The following is a 21547-nucleotide window of genomic DNA, read 5'->3' on the forward strand; positions in this document are numbered from 1 at the left end:
CGGAAGTAATAGCATTCCGTGATGAGTACAGTGCATTCTGTTTGTGGATACCTAAGCTTAGACAACTTGTTTCACAATCTCATGGGAGAGGGAAGCCATCCCAGGGATGTCTTCTCTGTACATGCTGCTGCCGTTTAGAAACGACAAACTTGTCAAGATCATGTGTGTGCTTGTTCTCTTTCTGTCTCTCTCCTTTGCCCCTCTCCTCCAACACATTGTCTGCTTATACTGAGAATAAATGGAACATTTACTTCTGCCCCATCCCTCCATGGCTGAAAATTCTGCATTATTTCTGATTTTGAAGTCCAGGCTTTTCCAGAAAAGAACAGGTTCTGTCAGCAATGTAGTTAGTCCTCAAATTTTCGTATCTACAGTGTATTTTAAGCCAGAAGTGCTAATTCTTGCTTATGGTAATCAACTTGGTTTCTCTTACCCACATACTCCTTAATTGTGTTATGTCAACATTTGTATTTGAAAAAAGCTTTGACAGTCAGTCAAAACCTGAGACAGCAGTGTTCTCAGCTGGGTTTTGAGCTTTTCCAAGAAGTAAAAGAAGCCTACTCAGTTTAAATGAAGACTTTTGAAGCAAGTTCTGTGATTAATTGGTGTCCAAAGATTACTGTGCAAGCATTGCTCCTTACTTATAAATGTGAATAATTCTCTAAGCTTCCGCATATTGCTGCCTAGGTAGAACTTTGAAGCTGCTATCTAACTTTTGAAATAAATTTGTAGAAGTATGAAGGAACAAATATTTAATTGGCCTGTCCCTCCCAGAGTGAAAGGTTGATCTGTACTGGAAAATCCTGTTGGGTTTCATTGAGAGGAAAAAACGTTGATGGTTTTGTTTTTTGCCCTCAATAGTAAAAATATCACTTTTTGGGCCTAAGTTTTGTGGTTGGTCAATGTCTTTGGATTGTGTGGGTCCTTATTTGCCTGATCGATCGGCAATTCCAATAATTGGAATTTATGAAGATGTACAAATTTTCTGTGCATTAGGACAAATGTTTTTAGGGATGTTTGGTGTACAGCTAGTGGCTGTTAGGGGTGTGTCTGGAGGATTCATTAATACACATGTTAAATGCCTTTCCTTCTGTCCTTTTAAAGAAGGAATGCCATGGAACTGAGTATGGGTCTCCCTCCTTCAGGACTTCTTTGGAAAATGTAATGGGGAAGGTTCTGTCTTATGGGAGGGGGAACAATATTATTCTTCAGAACTCTAAAATACTTCAAAAAAACCAAAAGATTTTTGCCACACTTTGTGAAGGCAGCAATCTAAATAATAATCTGGTAAATTATTTTTAAAGAACAACATCTTTGTAATTAGTGTTCTCAAAGAGTAACTTCTGACTTAATTTGTTTTCTTGCAGCCTGTAATATAAATTGGGATGTGTTTCTGTTTAACTTCTGTTTTATAAAGAAAAAAGCAGGCAATTAAGGTTTTTAAGTTAGGAAATCTGCAGTAAATATTCATTTAATATTGTTTTAAAATGTAAACTTTTGCATGCAAACATTTGAGTACTTCATTGGCTGTTTTGTATTTCTTCATGAAAATGGAACGTCTCATCTGATTTGAAAAGTTAGAGGACTAAAATAATACTATCCATATCTATTTGCATCTACACAGATTGAGCCAAAGTGTGTGTGTGTGTATGTATGGAGGAGTGGGCAGGCACCATGTGGGCGTGTTTGTTACTTACGTATGCTTTCCCTTATTCAATGAACAGTTATTATCCACACAGCTGAGAAATTTAAGATGCAGGTTTTTTTGGTCATATTTCTACCTCTCAGTTTTCAGGATAATTGTCTGTTGACTGGTAACTATAAGAATCTTTTACAGTTAAGTTTTCACAATTGTTTTTGTTAATCAAGAAAACATACTACTGGAGGAGTTATAGTCCCCCAAATTCTCAATCACTGCATTGTTTTTATCCTATGGAATGGATATTTACTGTATTACAAAGAACCATGGTAACTTTTGTGGAATGCTTTGATTCTACATGACCATATAAATGTATCTTCTGTATAAGAATTAAAAATTACAGTGCAGGTTAGAGCCTTAGTTTGTGATTCTACAAGTGCAGGTATGCTTAGCTTCAAGTACACGCTTGAACTTGACTCCTTCGATATGGTTATTGTGCCTACCTAATTGTTTGCAGGATTAAGGCTTTGGATATGAACTTTTAGCAAAGTAGGGAGTTCTGAGACAATGTGAGAACATTTGAAAATAATGTAATCACTAAGTGGCCTGTATTAGTAGCTGGGTACTACTAATTTCAGGTGTTACTGCTGAAATAATGAATTACTCAACCATTTTTGTAACTTGAACTTCTGAAATAACATGGCAGTAATAGGTGCATAAAAGCTATTTCCGTGTTTTAGCTTTATCCCTTACTTTAGGTGATGGAAATTAATTGTTATAGTACTGCAATTTATTAGGACTTATGTGGCATAATTAAGTGAGCAAGAATCAAATGTCACCATAGGATTTGCTGTGCTAAGCATAAGTAGATCAGAGAACAAATGTATCCCATTTAGAATCTGAAATGTCGGTTAACTACTGTGTGTGTAGGCTTGAAAATAATTTTCTCAGTGTTTTCAGAGTCATATCAGGACAAGCTCATTACAGCAGTATTTATCTTTTTTTGAGTTGTATTTTTTTTTTTCTTTATTTAGACGTTGACACATTTATTTCCCAAACGCTAAAGGGAGAAAATCTATCCAGGAAAGCAAAAGAAAAAAGGGAAGGTCTTCTTAAGAAGATAAAAGATGTTAAGGCAAGGTAAGTGAGCTTCATGGCTTTAATATATTATGAAGTAACTTACTGATAACTTAAGTTTTTACCATCTTTTAATAACCATTAACAATCTTAACAATTAAAAAATCTGTCTAGGTCCTGATTTTGTCAAATATCTGTATGGGTTCAAGTCTTTATATCTCTTGAAGCTGCTACAATTTAGTAAAAAATGGGAACATAAGTATTTGTCCCATTTGAATTGCTGTAATATTCTGAACCCTGATTGCAAGCTGGTTGGGTAGAGCTTGCCTTCACTTCTGCTTTGGTAAGATTCATTAAAACACGAGAAATATAGTGCATTGAGAATATGAATGAGCTTCCTGTCACCATACTCAGCTGGTATAAAACAGCATAATTCAATGTTGAGTTTGCTTTGCTGTATATTCTGTTGTTTAACTCTGTAAAAGAAGATTGAAACATAACTGGAAACTATTTATAGATCATAAGTTTGTTTCAGCAGTGTTAAAATAGTGAAATACTGTGACACCAAGTAGAGGGCTGTGGTTTGTTCTTTTTGTTTTTTTTTTAAATATTGGGTATGATTTGAGACTCTGTTCTATTGTGTTTTAATTTCAGTCAAACAATTCAGGTAAAGAGATTTGGCTGTAGTTTTATTTGCACTACAAAATTTTCTTTGCAAAATCTCTTTTCTTACAACTCTAATCAACTAGGATATAATCTAGGACTTGTTGTTCTTTTCCCATTGTTATTTCCAAAGTGTTTTTCTACTGATCAGTCCTGTGTGATGTCTCCTAACCTTTCCTTTGATGACACGCTCCTGCCTCTATGGCAACTTGTTTACAGTTTCAAAGACAGCACAATCATCTGGTGAGGGCATCATTCTCTATATCACACTTAACAGCAGGAAGACATGAGATGTGTCCCAAAATCTTGTGATTGAAGATTTGTGTGCTTTTGATACAGACTGTAAATGCTTAGAGGAGAATAATAATAATAATATTATATATATATAAAAAAATAAATATATGTAAATAATTTTTTTTTTTTTAAGGAACCAGGATTTTCTTTCTGTTTTCTTTGTGCTTTCCCTTTTGGGTTATTGAGCTCGCTGGGACTATACAGATGACATGCAGATACAGTCAGATACTGACTTTTTTCTTCAGTATTAAGACTCAACTGTGTTTTTTTGGATGATGAAATATCAAAGGAGGGAACCTGCAGTTATAAGCACAGTTGACACTGAATCCTTTGCTATTCACTTATGTGACCCCATGATTTCATGTCTTATTTTAATTTCTAATTCCTTCCTTGTCTCGTGTAATATTATTCACTGTTAACAGCATTTTGCTTTTCATGCAGGCTACAAAATAAATGCACACTGTAGTCATCTTTGATTTTTCACCTCCCACATATTGGGCTGTGCCTAACTGTTACTGCCACTTGCTATGCAGGATTTCTGAGCTTTGGCCTTTTATTTCTGTTTGCATTTCTCAGTTTCTTATCCCTAGACCCTTCCTTTCTCTCCTGCGTGCGCATTACTTGTAAGTATCTCCTTACTGACTAACCTGATACATGCACTACTGCTTATTGTCCGTAAAGATGGTCTTGCCAGCTGCATTTTATTTGCTGGTTATTTCTGGTGAAATCCTCTTCTTTTCACATAAACTCTAGTCCATGCATGCTTCTTGAGATGTCATTTTACATAACTCTGTCCTGATTATTTATCTTCATACATCAAACTGTATCCTATGATTATTTTTGGTTTTGAAATACCAAGATTTATCTCTGAAGAAACAGTATTTTTTCCCTCTGGGATGACAGATTTTTTTTTTTTTAGGCATTAAATAAGTTGAGATCTCTTATTTGACATTTTTTATTATTTTTTTTTTTTTAATTTAGGCATGCATGGACTTTTTAATTTCTAGTTAATTATTAATAGTTTTTCATTTGGATTTCATAAATTAGTGCAACTAAAACCACTATTTGTGTATTTTTTCCAGCTGACCTACTGTGTTACTTTTAAAGTATGCTTAGTGGCTATTATGTGTGCACAAAACTTTTTGAAATATATCAACATCTGAAATTATATATAACATTTAGAACTTACTGAAATATATTAACATTTATTACTAAAATTAAAGATGCTTTTGTATGTTTAAGATACCTGAGTAGATGTCTATTCCTAGAAAAGGCTGCTCTCTCTGAGTTTGGTTTTGTTGAAGTCTTCCTTGAAGTGACTGGGGATTCTCTCAACTGCAAAGGCAAAAGAAAAACTGACTGAATATTGTAGCCAAAAATAAAGACTTTAAAATTAAGGAGAACTTGCAGCGCTAAGTTTCGACTACAAAGCTTGCTGAAAACTAGTAATTGTTCTATGCTATGTTCTAGTACTGTGGATTTGCAAGCGTGCATTGATTGCTTTATGTTGTTCCTTCTTCTTTTTGCAGTTATCCTCAAGAATTCCAGGATAAAGGTAAATCTCGTGCTGCCTTTTTTCTCTCCGCCCCCACCCCCCCCCGGTGTATTTTTGCCCACCGACAGACTCTCGGCACAAGCAGAAGATGCTGGTTGTTGCAGTACTCGGCTGTGCCCGGGTTGCCTCAAGGCCGAGGGGGCTGGCTCCCCCTGCTGAGGAACGCAGGGAAAAGCTTCCCTGTTGCAAAGTTCTCGCTAAACCATCGCTCAAAGCTAGGTCCCATTCCCTTCATTAAATACATCTGAGAACGCTTACTGATGAAAAGATTAGTTTAGAAATATAGCTCAGAATTTAATATAAATGGAGCTTGTTATGTCTGGCTTAATTAGCAATAGCATAGCATTGCAAAAGACCATGTGGTGCAGGCTTTTTGGTTTTTGTTGTTTTGTGGGTTTTTTTTTTTTTCAGAGGAAGTGTATGCAAAGCAGCCTGCTTAGGAGATAAAATTTTAGTAGACATAACTTATTTCAGCCTTTTTTCTTAACATTGCAAAAGTCTTCAATTCCATAGTGATGTTTCTTTAACCTTTTAATAGGATCATCTAGTGGCAATATGATATTGGCTTTCGATCCACACTGAATGAATGTTCTCATAGTGCAGCGGGAGCTCAGGCCTTTAGTTGCAGAGGAGATGATTTAGTGTGCGAGTAATGAAAACTGAAGTGTGGGTTATCTATTGTCTTCTAGTGGAGTTAAAACAAAGCTGCAGAGCTCAGTTTAGAGAAGACTGAGGAGTTTGTTGCTACAGTGTTCTGCTCTGTAACTAAACCTGGAAGGGCTCTTATTTCCATGATGCTAATTCTTGAGGTCATGACCTATAGCCTGTGGACACTGGTATGAGGGTCACAGTGCGAGGTCAAAAAAGCCTATGCAAAACTTCACTTTTTGCAGTGGTTGAAGAACTGTCTGTTTCTGGACAAGGAGGTTCAAATGTGTAGGCTACAGCATGCCTCCTGATAAAGTGAAAATATGTAAGTTGTATTAGGCAAGTAATGTTATAACAAGGCACAACAAGTTCATACATTTCTTATCCCTGTTTAAATCAAGTTATATAGCCATAACAGTTCAACTGAAAGAGAAAATACAACTTGAAACTTCCCAAACATTGCCAAGATTTTGTAAACTTGAACTGTGTGATTATTTAAAAATTGTATTAAAATAATTTGCTATATTTTTTATATTGCACTTCAGCACCCTTGCTGAAGTTAAAATGCAGTTTCCCTCCTCTCCTCACTGTCCAACAGAACTAAGGGTAGGAAAGTCAAATGTTATTTTATTACGAAAATGACTAACATGAAATTAGGCGGGATGGTTGTTTTCATTGCAAATGCATCTGACTTTCTGGAGAGCATGTTTTTGCAGATTTAAAAACTTTCTGAGGTTATGACTATCTAATAAACATGAGAATTGTCTATAGAGAACAAAGTTTGCATTTACTGGTGTGCTTTTTTTGAAGGTCGAGGAAATTGTAGTCTATTTAATTTCTTCATTGGCAATTTGATTCAGAATTTCTTTTCTGATTCAACAAATTTAGTAATAAAGATGAGATTTATCTCCAGAAAAATGGATGATTTAATTGGTATAGCCTGTAATTGTTACAGTATAACTTGCTTTGATTTCTGTGAAAATTGTATTCAGTCTTATTCTTTTTAGTAGTGTGCATTTTATTCTTAAGAAGGATATATTGCTTTTTTTAATTCTCATGTGTCTTTTTTGTTCAAATCAGAACTATGTACAGATGGTGAATCTTGTGAATGCTGACACTTTAGTTTTCTTTCAGTATTTATCAATAAAATGAGGGCTCTAAAGTTATACCATTGTTTTCTGCAAGCAAGGATAAATTTCTCCAAATTCATGTGCGTTTACATGCACAAATATGAAAAATTCACGAGCAATGGGAGCCCGCACTTACTTGCAAAATATCTGAGGGAATGCGGTTCGGTGGTATGGGTTGTTGGTATGTTTTCCAGAGATCAAGAAGTGTGTGCTAAACTTTATTTGGTTGTGTCATTCTTCAGGCCTGTACAAATTAGGAGTGAGTTGCGTAGGTGTAGAACAAAGGACCCACATGGAGGTAAGCAGATTCTTGGCCAGCTACTAGTGTAACAAAGCAGCAGCAGCAGCTGAGTGAGGTCAACTTTCGTGCCCATTCATACCTCTGTGCACACCTAGACATTCAAAAAATGGAAAATTTGATAAAAGATTAAAAACTGAGGTGGCAGTGATGGTCAGACATTTTCCTGATCCTCCCCCCTCCAGAGAAAGAAGAAATATCCTGAAATGTACGGTGAAAAAGGAGAATATCTTTTAGGAAAAAAGAAGAGGTGGAAACAGAAATGCGGAAACTGCACTGAGACAAACTAGGAAGAATAAAAATTACTGTGCACATTTAAAATTCGTATTTGCTGTTCCTTGTTTTGTGGTAGCAGTTACTCCATTTTTTAATGCAAATAAAATAATCTTTGTTGTAGCTGAAAGGGAAGGTAAAGAATGGTTCATACTATGTGCCATATTATCATGGTATAGTAATTATCATACTACATGAATTATCATACTATATCAGCTCTTTTTCAAGAACCTTGTGAGTTGTGACCTGTCATCCTTCCAGAGGCATCCAGAAGAATCTTTTGGAGGTTGAAAGAAGTGGACTAACACTTTCAAAATTCATACATTTCCTGTATAATGTAATGAAACTTCACTCTGGTCTCTCAAACAGCAGCTCCTTCAGCTTGTGAGTTTTTCCACAGGTATGCTTTGTGGGCATCAACTTGTCACTCCACTCTCTTTCATCATGGCATGTTCTTGAAGTTCCACTGCCTTTGCATGTGGTAGCTATTCAGTTTGACCAAGGTATTGTATATGACCTCTTGTTGTATGGGCTTTGGCTGCTAGCATACAGAATCTTACCTTCCATAAAGATAAGGCAAGGAGGTTTAAAAGAAGAATAAAAAAAAATTGAAGAGCATGCGCACAAGTAGAACCAGGCTCCTTAAAACCAAAATCATCTGTGTGAATATCTCTAACTTTCAGAAAGTGCATACATACTTCTTTGCAACTTCTTTGCAAGACTGATGAACTTGAGGACTTTCTTGCATCCTCTTAAAAAGCAGCCTTCTTATATTGTCTGTCAGGTCAGTAAATATGCTGGCAAAACCATCTTTTGTGTCTACACACTGAAGAAACGAAGCTTTTTAGGGGAAGTGGATATACATGAAAATTAAAGACACTAAATTCATTGTACATGAAAATATTTAATTCTCATGTGTGATGTGTTATCTGATTTTACACTGACTCTTACAGTTAAGTATAATGTTGATTTATGGACAAAGAAAGTGCATGTTGTTCTTACGACACAAAATGTACAGTTATATTAATATTCAAACCACTAATCTTTCCACAAATTTTATTTTTATTTATCGAGTTAAGTTATTAAACATTTATTATATTTATTTTATTCTTAAACTAAGGAACTCAGTAGAAATGTCTTTTTCTCTTAGACCCTGCTGCTTTTTTTTCTTTCATTTGAAATATTTGACTCTTCATCTAAGCAGTTTAAGCAAAATGAAAAAGCCATAGTGACACTCAAAGTGACCTGTTCTAGATCTTAGAATTGCAAAGGAACTTGAAAACTAAGATAATTTTCATACAAATTGGATTAATTTTTTATAAGACTAGTATTCCACTAAGGATATAAAAGTCTGGACTTTGTCAAAGATTCTGAGTTAATACAGTTTTTGGCATTTCTGTGTTTTGAGATTAATGGAATCAATACCATGGCTGCCAAAATGTTTAGTTACAAGAACCTTGTTTTCAATTTATGCTAAAAATAGTGCTAAAGTTGGCAGAAGCACTATAAACCCTAGAAACTGTATTTGTGTTTGAAGGTCACTTGCCATCTGTTCTTTGCATTTATTTTAGTAAAATATATATTTTTAAGCACTTTTCACAAAAGATTTTGGCTCAGTGTTGAAAGTGAGACACCAAAAGTACTAGCCAAATTGAGTCATAATATGGGAATTTGCAGAACAAGTTCCCCATAAAGCACTCAGTGCACCTTATATCTGATCTGCAGCACACGACTTTGGCACTGTTTATGCAGAAAACTATGATATAACATTTGCTAACTACCACTTTTCAGTCTGATAAAAACTGATGAAGGTCCACTTTCATTTTCATTTCAGTGTAATATAAGATAAACGTGTGTCTCTAGAGCATTGGTGTTCTTCTCTATGTAATTACTGGGAGCACCTGTAGGAAACCTTTAAATGACTCAGATGCCTCTTTGGCTCTTGGCAGAGCAGCGGGTGTCTGGAGCCTGAGACATCTGCATCCTGGAAGTAGTCAAGCTGATAGAGTAGCACTATATGCAAAGGCTTTGTATTTTCTAGGTTGTTTTTTTCTTTTTTTTCCTTCCCCCCCCCGCCCCTGTTTTGCGTGGCGGTGAGATTTCTGCTATATACTCTGTTTTGCAGGAAGTAGCAGCAGGTAGGAGTCTTTTTGGACTTGAGAAAGGGAGGCAGTAGCTTGTGGTCATCAGAGCAGTATGTGGATGCAACTTCTGTGATTTAACACACTTGAGCTTTCAGTCAGGAGCATAAATACATCATTAGTATTTAACCATAAACGGGAAAGATATGGCTTAGTTGTTACACAGTCCTTTGAGGATCATCATGATGTATTTCTGGAGACACCATCGGATGCGTTAGAAGTGTGGCAAATATCACTCTATACTGGAAGTCTGGAGGGTTTCATTGTAGGCAAGTCACTGTGTTGTCCTTTTCAGCTACACGCAGCTGTTAACCTCTGAAGTGTCTGTGCCAAGTGCAGTTTCAAGCAGCTCAAGATATAGCCACTAGTGCAGCACAAAATGGCCTTATCCTGATGTGCATCATCAGAACAAGAGGAAATTCAGCATGTAAAAGTTGTGTTGCTTTTCTTCCTTGTAGCGTATTTGCTTACAAACCTAATGCTGTTTCAATATTGTCTTAACAAATAGCTGCTAAAGAATTCCAACTTGACCTTTAAAAACCAAGCCATTAAACCCATCATGTTAATGTGAGACTCTAGAAGACTCTTCAGGAATGAGTGTGTTGGAGCAGATTGCATAGCAAAGCATACCTTGAGAAAGTAGCTGTCAGAAGAATCTAGTCTTGCAAGATGACTGGTGGATTGCATCAGTAGCATCTTCTTAAAGAATCAGCTGCAGCTATCAAGGGACTAAAGTGTATCTGTGCCAGCTTGAAAGCAACTTTGTCTAGTTATTTTTGTGGAAAACTGTGTATTGAGAACCTTACATTGATCTGCTTGATGGCTTCATCCAGTCCTTTGGTGAGTTCTTACCGCAGGAGAGATTGGACAGGAGGAAGTGATTTCAACCTGCTGTGACTTGGGACCTTCCGAAATGGCAAGAAGCAGGGTGTTCTGACCTGCATGTCTTTTTGTGAGTTGTTTTATTTCTCTTATACTTGAGCAATTTTAATGCATCACTCTGTCTAGACTTTTTTAGAAATAAATTGAAAGTGTTTAGTGATCTGAGGATGCGAGCTAGCAAGTCTTTCAGAGGCACTGGCTGGAACATCTTGCTCTTTTTTAGATTTAGTGGTGGAAGCAGTATCTTTTAATGCTTAGGAGTTCATTACTATAATCACACTATTGCAGAAGAAAATGAATTCTTGGGGGGAAAAAGTCTGGATTATTATTTTTTTTTAAACTGGATTCATATAAAGTAATATGGTCCTGTTCATTATATTCAGCTTTTATCAACTAAATCTGTTGGAAATCTTCAGAACAGGGGGCAGGGACTGAAGTGCAGCCCTTGTTACAATAAGGAGAGTTTGGTTTATGCTCCGTTCCTGATGTGGTACACTTAACCTTTGGTATGCATTATTTCCTAAATCAATAAATAAGCTGTAATGGAAAAGGTAGCATTTAATAAGGAAAGACATTGTATGGGCTTTTTTTACAGATAACATAAAATATTGATTCTGCTGTGAAACCTGTAAGAGGTTAGTTTAAATTGTAGAAGCTGGAGAATAGGGTCAGTTCATATACATATTTCTGTTATTGTTATAACTGTTAACTAGCTACTGTTAATTAAACTTTTTTTTTTCAACTTCCAGATAAATCATGTGGTATTCTGGGGAAACAAGAAACTATATTAATGAGCATCAACTCCTTAATTATCTTTGTGACTACATAACAGGGACACATTCATGTCATTTCTTTGTGCAATAACTTTTGCAAAGAAGTATTTTTAAACTGATCATTAATTTTATGACCACAGAAATGAGATGCAAAATTTATGCTGTTGTCATTGGCACAGGTTCAAGGCACTACTGACATTATGTGTGATTGTAATGGAATGGCTGCCAACTAATGAGTCTATAGACATTTTGTTTGAGCATGCTTTGCTTTTAGATGTCTGATTAGGCAGTAATGCTTTCAATTATGCCTGCAAATTGTATTGGATACATTTACCTGATGCCCATTGTTGCTTTGTAGTTTGGTTTTCTATTACATAAATGCAAGTTGAATGCTTTTCTTTAATTTATTGATGCTTTTCGGGTGTATTTTTAGGTACTTGGCACCTGAAGAGAGGAGTAGCGGCTTGTGCTGCTCAACACTGACTCCTCTGACTGTTCAAGGAGTAACACACGTAGTTTCGAATGCAGTTCTATCTAGGCTTCCTCAGTAGGTGGAATACAAACTGCAGTGTAACACCTTGATGGAGGAGCATGTAAAGTGGAGAAAGGGCAGAGATTATTCTGAGTGGGAATGCAGGAGACCCCACAGAATCAACCGGAAGCCTTTCTATGAACTGTCAGGAGTGATATCCTTATATATTAATAGCATGCGCTCCTGAGGTATCTTTCAGCCCTGCCAGAATTAGGAGGCAAAACCCCAAGGCTGATACTAGCACATAGTCATTTTCTTATGTAAGCACATAAAAACGCTGTGAAATGTTGCCTGTTAAAGCTCCAGAGCACATTGAGTCAGCCGTCCTATCAAAATGCTTGCAGTTCTTCTGTACAAATTAGATGATTTAAAGATTACATTTCAGTGTATAATATAAATTTACAAATACATTTATTTACTCTAAAATTAAAAAAATGGAAGATTTTTAGTTTAATCTAGTCCTGCAGGGCTACAGGTTGCTTGTACCTCTATTTAGTGTCTGTGACCTATTCTCCACATTTTTCACAAAAAAGTGTGGGTGCCTAAATGTAGTATTGTGTGACATAGGATTTATATATTTGTTCTGATTTGTCTGTCTTAGTGAGGTTTTTTTTCATGGAGGTCTTCAAGCCTTTATTTAGGATTTAACATCTAGAGAATGCTTTGAAGACTATAAACTCTCCAAAACGACTGAGCGTGTAATTTCTTTCTTCATAATAACTCAACATTTTTTTTTTTATGTTTTGTTTTAAGAGCATTTTGAATTTGGATGTTGTAGACTTAGAACAGATACTTGTTTTATTGTAAATCTACATTCAGTGTGCCAATGGGTTTTTGTTGTTTCAAATACCGTATATACCTGGGATAGGTAAGTGGTGTGCCCTAAATATGTATGTATGTATTAAAAAGCCCCTTGTTTCTAGATAATCTGGCTTGTATATGAACGCAAAGCACAAAGGTTTACTGAATTTGAAATCCTAAGCATAATTAGAAAATGGTACTATTGTGACTTAAGGGAAGAGCAAGGTAACAGTGGATCTATGCAGATTTACGTAAGAAATCGCAACTTCTCTGAAAGAGATTATGTATTGTTGAGTGGGGCAAAGTTCTCTGAAGATGTTCTTTCTACGTATGTACTTGCCTATTTGTCATCCACAAGTGCTACTCATTTAGATATACTTAGGTTTACTCTTACTATTCAGCCCATGAATTTTGAGTGCTGTGCTGTGGTGTTTGTGGAAATGTTTTCCTCTAGAAATACAGCCTAGTATTTTAAATTTACGCTGGCACCTTAATGAAGGTTAAATGATAGTATGTTTATGCATAGCTGATATGAGGACATTTTTGACGGACAACCAGGGCTTATACATACACTTGCTCTCTCTACAGACACACGCATGCACACACATATATATGTATGTGTATACATATATTCTATGCATTCTAGTACTAGTAAAGTTTAGGATGGGAACTTTGGATACTGTATAGGTTGTGAATATCATGTCTGCTCTTTTTATATGGAGTCAATTGTCTAATAAAGATATATATATAGGCAGACGGGCAACTGGTCTCTGGCATGTAAGCGTGAAAGATGATCATGTGGGTTGTAAATATGGCATAATATTTTCTGTTCATGTCCTATCTGCTCTCTGGTTTTCTGTTTGGAGGAAGAGGTGAATCCTGGAGAGGGATAATTTACTTTTGGTTTGACAGGTGTGATGAAATGCAAATATTTTGATCAGATTAACAGGATGACTGGAGTGCTACTGCAAGATGGCTATGTCAAAAATAGACTGGAGTCAGATTCAGATTCAAAGCAGTTGTTATATGGCATGGGAGCTTGAAAGGAAGCTTTCCCAAGAAAAGCATGCTAAATTAATGATGGGAAAACCAGTTTGGTATTCAGCAGTCTCAGGATGTAAAAGAACTCCAGGAAAGCAAAAATCAGCCTTTGTTGTCTTATCTGCATAGAAAACTTGTGGTTCTCTGCTAACAACTATGGTGCTTTTTGGGCATGGACTCTGAATTTTTCATGGTTTTCCATTATTAAATGGAGACCAAAGGGGTAAAACTTTCAGCCATGGCTAGGCAGTCTTACTGATGAATGCAATTCATATGTCTGTGGAGAAGAACATTTTCACTATGCATGGGGTTTATTTTGGATTCTGAGAAATTAGTTATCTGATACAGTGCTCCAAAAGGGAACATATGAATAGAGAAGCATGTCTGGAGGTCTCTGGAAAGCTTTCTGTTTATGAATATAGCAAAAGGCAATGCTTGAGCAATTTAGCTTTATATGCTTTTTAAGAAAATTGAGAGTCATGTGATCTATCAGAGCATCAGCTTTGATTTTGGTTTGGTGATTTTTACCATATTTAATGATTAGATTTTCCTCCTTCACCAAGACTCGATTTTTTAAATTTTTTTTTTTAAAGGAACAATTGTAGTTTGTAATTTTTCCACCTCTTCTTTGTCTAGTTGCTGTTAATAAAAAACAACCTGAGAAATACTGAGTTTTGGGAGGGACAACTTAAATTTAATTAAATGAAAGCCTCGACTAATATTGATTTCACTTTACCTTTCCCAGACCTTTACACTTAATGCACTCTGATCAGTGTAATGCATAGGTTAGCTAATAATGTAGATTTTGTATGTATTGTAGTAGGGCTCTCAGCTGTGTAAGAAATTTATCAACAGAACGCTGCATTAAGCCGCAGGTTCAGACCGGCTGCTGTCAGAAAGCGATTTTTAGTTTCATGGGAGGAATACAACGCATACAACACTTGCAAAGTAGTGCCTAATTATGGTGAAGAAAAGTGAAAGTGGGCAGAGGGCGACAAACTGCTGCCAAGAGTAGTTTGGCAGTTCCTTGGAGGGAAGTTGCTGCAGCTCCTTCCTGCGCTCGGACAGGCAGAACTTGGGAGCTTGGCACTGCCTGTTTCTCCTCCTGCCAGTGCTTTCCCTTGCCCACCTCTTTGCTGTGGTGTGTGTTTCTCCCCCCCGCCCCATGTGAGAAGCTGTCAGCTGTGCAGTGCTGGGAGCGGGTTCATTATGTGACAGCGTTGAGGGAAACGGCTCCAGCAACATGTCCGCGGCCGGCTAGAAGGTAGCCCACAGCTGCGCGTGAACGTGCAAGTGGTGCCTGTTACGAGGGTCCATGAGAAGCGGGATTTTTTGGTTTGAGAGAGGAATTGGTATTCTCCTTACTAATGAAAATATTTGTCTTTGGATTCTGTTTGTGTTTGTAGGATAGGCTATTTTAACTACCAATGTATTTTTAACTTTTACAGAATTGGAAGATGAGGAAGAGTCTGAGGGCTCTTTTTCTTCGCCTCCCGATAATGAATCAATAGCATGTGGTGACAGATACGATAAAGAGGATGAAGCACCCTCTGACGGTATGTGACACTGTTTACCTTAGAATGTACTAGATTTGCCAGTTTGCTACAAACTCGTGTAATCGGATCCTAGTGATGCGAATGCTAGTGTTGGAAATCAGATAACCAGATAAGCATCACAGCTGGACAGTTTTCTTACCTTTACAAGAACCTTGAAAGGAACTGAAGAGCTCTCTCTAGTGGTCCTAGAGCATAGTGAAGCTGTCTCAAATTTACATGGTGGTTTTTTTTTTTTTAACCTCATGGTTTTTCCTAACAAAGCATCTTCTGTAGATGCATATGTTTTTAAAGATAGATCAGTGGCTAAAACAGTGTGAATATTTGTAGTAACAAATTGTTTGTTAATTCAACATTATCAGATTCTTGCTTAATTTTATTGTGCTACTTAATGGCTTACTGTATTATTTATCTAATAAATAATGAAACAGTTTATGTGATTGATATTTTCTGCAAACTCCATGCAGAATAGGTTCATAAAATATTAAATTAATTATTCCTACAATGTTTCCTTCCATTAAAACAGTCTGTTGTAGAATGTTTTCATTATATAAATTTTAAATTTGAGTTTGCATTTAAAAAAAAAATAATCTAGGCTTCATAGCTGTTTTCCATGTTGTTTTATTTTATATTCATTAAATTTAATGCTAAATGCGACTGTTCTGAAGACATGAACAATTGAATATTTCAACAGTTAACAAGCACGCTTTAGCATAGTGTCCATATTTTTGAGATTCATTTATTGTATACATAATATAAATACCTTCTATGGATAATACATGGCAATAAATTAAGTATATGTACAAATAAATTAACGATGTATATTAATTTGTGGCACTAGAAGTTAGATAGACTTACTAGTGAATGATGTTTTCTGACATGATATGATGATCAAACTGTGCAGCTCCATCTCAAAATACAATTGCTGAATGAAAATATGCTTCCTGCAACATAGCACTCCACATTTTATGTTATCCAGATTATTCCCTTTGGAAACATAAATTGCGTTTATGAGGTATAAAATTATGTCTATTGCAGAACAGGGATAAGTCAAGTACATGCATAAGTGATAAACCTTCTAACCACTGATTCAGAATAACGCAATTTTTTTTATACCCAGAACTCTGTAAAATGTGTAACAATAATAATCACACTTTTTTTTGTTTTTTGTTTTTTTTTTTAATACTGAGCTTGTTGTATTTTGGCAATGTGACCTTCTATTGAAAAATGAAACCAAGCCTTTTTGCTTTCTGGTTGAAATGTAATTATCAGTCAAATTGAATATGACTTTTAGAAAACCCAAGCTAATTTTCCAAATTACAGATGAATGCAACTTTCCATGTATTTATTTTTGCCAACAAGCATAATCTTAACATTATTTCTAATTGTAACTTAATAACATGGTACTGATTGCATAAAGGTTATGTGACAAAATTGTATAACTATATAATAGGAGATATGATTATAGATTTGTTTCAAAACAGTTAATAAAAAAAAAGTGGTAGCGTTTGTAAACCTAAGTAACGAATGGCTGAAGAATGCTGATGCACGAGTATATGAAATACCATATGAGTTTATATAGATGGGTGATCAATTTTTAGCCTATTTTGGAAGTTATAGTTATGAGAGTAGGTGTAATAGCTGCCCAACAATATCTTGGCTAATTCATTCCAGTTCAGGTAGAAATATGGTGGGTGTGATTCTGTTATATTTAAGATGATTTTACCTCACTGCTCTTTCACTGATCTGTAAATACTTTCATTTATTGGAGGAGAGTTTCTGTTTTTCTCTTTGAATGTCCAGTGTGTCATTCTAAGACCATTTTGATTTTAACATATATAGTCTATTGTTCAAGTCTAGCTGCCTAGACTATGCATGTAAAGGTATGTTGGGAGAATCTTAGAGATGAATTGATCCTCAGAGGTGCCATTTGTTGCAGTTCTCATAGGCATGAATGGGTTTGTTGAAGCTTAATATTGTATTTTTGGTTTTTAGCAATCTGTTAATGTTCAATATTTAAATCCTACTCCAGAAGCTGGATCTGTAAGGTAGATGTTTGATCTTACATGGTTACCAGTTTAGTTCGGCAGGACTCTGTGCAGGTGTAAAACCTCATTTGTGTAGGATCAAGGCTCTCAGCAGTAACAGAGGGGCCTAACTGTAGGTAACCAAATTGACGTGCTCTTTATTTATATTTCAATACATTAATGTTTTTATGTAAAACCTTTTATATATATTTTCTGCTTAAAAAACCCCAAACCAAAACAGGCATTTACCTTTATATACTTGAATTAGACTGCAAGGTTTTTACGACTTCTGAAAGTGTCACTATTTAACTTTGCACTGTTAATGTCAAAATATAATTTGTGAAGGCACTCGCTTGGTAACAGATAAAGAATTACTGTATTACGTGTACATTACAGTCATTGTAAAATCCTGGAGTTTTTGTGTGACCTTTGTCTAATGGTGTATTAATTACAAGAGAGATAATCCATTTAACAATAAGTATGGGATAACTAAATTAGCACAGGTCACCTAAAGGCCTTTTGTCAAATCTGATTGTTATGTTGTCCTTTTGACTTTTACCTTATGGTAGGCACTAACAAAGTATCTAAACTTTGATGGATTATAAACTCTAAACATGATATGTATTTTTCATAATGCTAATGTAATTTTCTAGGTACTGAAAAGGTCAAACCCCCACGTCTCTCTGTGCATTCTAAGTCTGTCTTTCCTTTTAATATTTCTTTTTCTCTGTTCCTCTGGTTCAAAAGTTCACTCAGTTCCCAAATGGCCACCTAATTTTCCAGTTATTCCCTCAAGCCATATGTGTTTTGGTTTCTTTATGGTTTATTAGGTACTGTAGGAAAGTAGCATAAGTTATATCATCTAATGAAATTCAAGCACACTTCAGTGATGCTTTGACTTGATTGCTGGCAGCAATTAAATCACAACGAAGGAGAATGATGCATAGGCTTACATGTCCAGACACCCTACAGAAATTGGAAGAAGGATAAAACACAACAAAACCCCCAAATAAAATAACAAACCTGAAAACAAGACAGACAAAACAAAACAGCACTACCAGGCACTCTGTTCTTAACTTGATTTTTTTTTTTTTTATTTTTATTGGCTAACAGCCTGATTGATAGCAAAATCATAACTTGCTGTATGCTAACAGGCAGAGTTCACTTGTAGGTTATTGTGAGCTGATAAAGGGTTAGATGGAGTTTTGATTTTCGCATTGGTCCTTGGTGCACCAGATTAATGGAATTTCAATGAGAGACTGGAGTAGTCACAGCTTTGTCAGAAAAACAGATGGAGATTCTATAGCCATGTCTGCTCATTAATACCAGTTGCCTGAAAGGTGTACTACTTCTCTATACAAAAGACTCAACATAATTGATTTTTGAGCAGCGTATTTTTTCACTTATTGATGACTAGGTTTCTTGCAACTTAAATGACAGGTTTTTGTATAGTACATTGTATAACAATGTTATGTCGTGTAAATTCTTACACCCCTTCCATCTGTGTTTTGAAGAATGTGTAGTGGAAAATATCTATGTCTTGATCAGTTAAAAACCAAAGCAGAGTACTTGAAATAGTAAGAATTCCTTTGAAGTTGGTAACAAACTTATTTTTGATTGAGACATTAATGGGGGAAAAAGTTACTGTTTTTCATTTAATTTTCAGGTTTCATAGGATAGTATGAAATATGGGTTCAATGCCATGCTGAAACTTTCCTATTGAACAGTGTAGTCTTCTTTTATGGTCTCAAGGGATTTTTTTTTTAACAGTAAATTTTTTTTGTTTTATGGTATGGTAACTTGATTCCATAGTAGGAAATGCCATTAGTATTGAAGGAACAAACTTTCTGACTTTGCAAGTACTGTGAGTGAACCGACCACTTCTGAAGAAGATAATGTCTGTTTAGCTCTGCAGGGAGTATGTGATTAGCTAATTACTGGATCTAAAAAGATCACAGTGAATGCTGTGATAAAATAATTTAGATCGTCATCATTTCTATGGAAGGTCTAGAAATGTTGCCTTGAGCATGTAAGGATGAAAGAAGTACTAAAAATGTGTCTGGGGACTTGTGTGCATTTCAAATTATCATATTTGGCTATAGCTTATGGGTAGAATATGCTGTTTAGCAGAAAATTTTTAAATATGGTGAGAATCTCATACTAAAAATTCCCCATAGTTGAAGTAGAGGAAGGTAGGGCCTAAGCAAGCAAAATAGGACATTTGGAGAGTTTTGAGGAATCAGAATAAATGAAGGGGTTGTGCTTTAACTGTCATCAGAGTGCAGTCTTGAAAATGAGCGGAATTTGTTGCTCCCTGCAACATGCTTTTCTTGGTATAATTTTTGGATGAAACAACAGGTTTTAGCACTCTGTTTTCATGCAGCTCCTCTGGAAAAGTTCTATACAAGTCTTTGCGGGCTTGAGTCAACTATTTTACATGATCTATAGTGTTTCCTTTGCATGAACATCACATTTTGCATTTTGATTGATCAAGTGAGAATAAAAAAGTTGTGTGACTAAATTTTGCATGCTGCTTCTTTTGACATTTTAATACAAGTACTGATTAAGCTTCTTCCCCCTTTCCCCCTTGGTAGGCATAAAGATTTGAATACTGTCACTGAAGATGGGTAGAGTTCAGCATAAGACCTTATCTTTATGTACAAAGCATATACAAGTATTTTCCCACTTCTTCAACTACATTCCTATTGAGTTTATTTTTGAGGCACTATATTAAAGCAAAAACTGTTCCATCACAGAGCCAGTTAAGCAGTATTAGCAACTAAGTTAACAAAGGTTGGAGAATGGAGAATGCAGCTAGGATTTTTCTGTCCTCTTCTCTCTCCTTTTGTCTTTCCTGTCCCCCCAGTCTTGTATTGGTTTACCACTATTTTAGTATCATAATCATGTACATGGAGAGGATGTTTGGTTGTCTTGGGGATGACAGCATTGGAAGTTTACCTGAGTTGTTCTAGATTAGTTATTTGCTTCGCAGTACTGGAGAGAGTTCCAAACTAAGCATATGACAGCCATTGAAAGAAGTGAGAAACTTCTTTGTCTTGTTTTTCTCATAGGTAGTTCTCTCTGAAAGCAGAAAAACAGGTATTTTATTATTCCTTATATCTCTTGAAATATTCAAGCTTGATTGAAAAAGATCATATTGAGGGGGGGTAAGATCTAGGTTTACTGGGACACTTGACCTTTGGCAAGAAAAGATGACTTCTACTTTATGCTCTTATTAGGAGCTGGCAGGAGGGCAATAGCGTCAGTGCCATGGGAAGTGGGTAAAGACTGGACACTGGCATGCCAGCTTTATTTTGAGGGGATTCTAATTCCTGTCAGAATTGTTACTGGTAAATAATATAATTTATTATTTCGATACATGTAGGTAATTCTATGTTTTCATCAATGGTTTAGTAGACTCTTTTGCTGTGTCTGAACAGATGTTGTGTGGCAGAGGAAATATCATGTATTGCGATGTATTATGATTCTGCATTTCTGGGACATTTCTGTCTGAAAAGGTAATATGGCTGATAGAAATGTTGCGTTCAGAATTCTAAGAAATTGTAGTTAGCAACTCAATCTTAAGCAGGAGGACTGAAGTCTAGAATTTCTGATGTGGTATGCTGAGGCTGTCAGAGGAAGGATGCATCACCAGGGAATTAGCCTGAGATACTTGTGGACAGTTTAGATGTCACACAGAATACAATCTTTTACAAGCTGATGGAACACAATGAAAACTAAAACATACTAAAGATAAACTTAAAATATGAAGTGTTTTTTTAAAATTCAGTTTATGAGGGTATTGGTGCATGTGGGACCATGCGTGCATAAATTCCCAGCTCCAAATCTGTTTGTTTAACAAATGAGACGAGGGTGCTAACTTTGTTGAAATTGTCAAAAGCTGTAAAGATGATCAACTCCTTATTGGATAGGAGAGACCTTAAGAATAAAGTCAGTGTATCTCCCTTAGCCTGCCCGAGATGTTTCTTGGCAGGCACCTGTCTTGTCTTTCCTGAAAGACTCTAATGGTGCAACTTCAGTCTCCCTCAGGCAGCTTGCCCCAGTGTTGCACTGTACTTGCTAGTACAGGATATATACCCTAAACACTTTTTGTCAGTCTGTTGACATTTGACTCTTTTGTCCATTAAGGACATGATGATAGTATATTTCCTTCCCCCCCCCCCCCCCCCCCCTCCCCCCGGCAAACTCTCTCCAGTCAT

The 21547-nt window shown here is 36.0% G+C and overlaps 1 protein-coding gene across 1 annotated transcript in view; it reads left to right on the forward strand.

Moving 5' to 3' along the window:
* The first annotated feature begins 902 nt into the window (after positions 1 to 902).
* Positions 903 to 21547, forward strand: part of SKAP2 (src kinase associated phosphoprotein 2) — a 112755-nt gene continuing 92110 nt past the window's right edge. The window contains exons 1-4 of the mRNA XM_010577652.1: positions 903 to 1044; positions 2674 to 2779; positions 5203 to 5228; positions 15196 to 15303. Coding sequence (XP_010575954.1) covers positions 903 to 1044; positions 2674 to 2779; positions 5203 to 5228; positions 15196 to 15303 — 382 coding nt within the window. The remainder of the gene's footprint in view (positions 1045 to 2673; positions 2780 to 5202; positions 5229 to 15195; positions 15304 to 21547) is intronic.

Source organism: Haliaeetus leucocephalus, unplaced genomic scaffold (genome assembly GCF_000737465.1).
Source record: "Haliaeetus leucocephalus isolate CR32 unplaced genomic scaffold, Haliaeetus_leucocephalus-4.0 Scaffold566, whole genome shotgun sequence".
NCBI classification, from domain to species: domain Eukaryota; kingdom Metazoa; phylum Chordata; class Aves; order Accipitriformes; family Accipitridae; genus Haliaeetus; species Haliaeetus leucocephalus.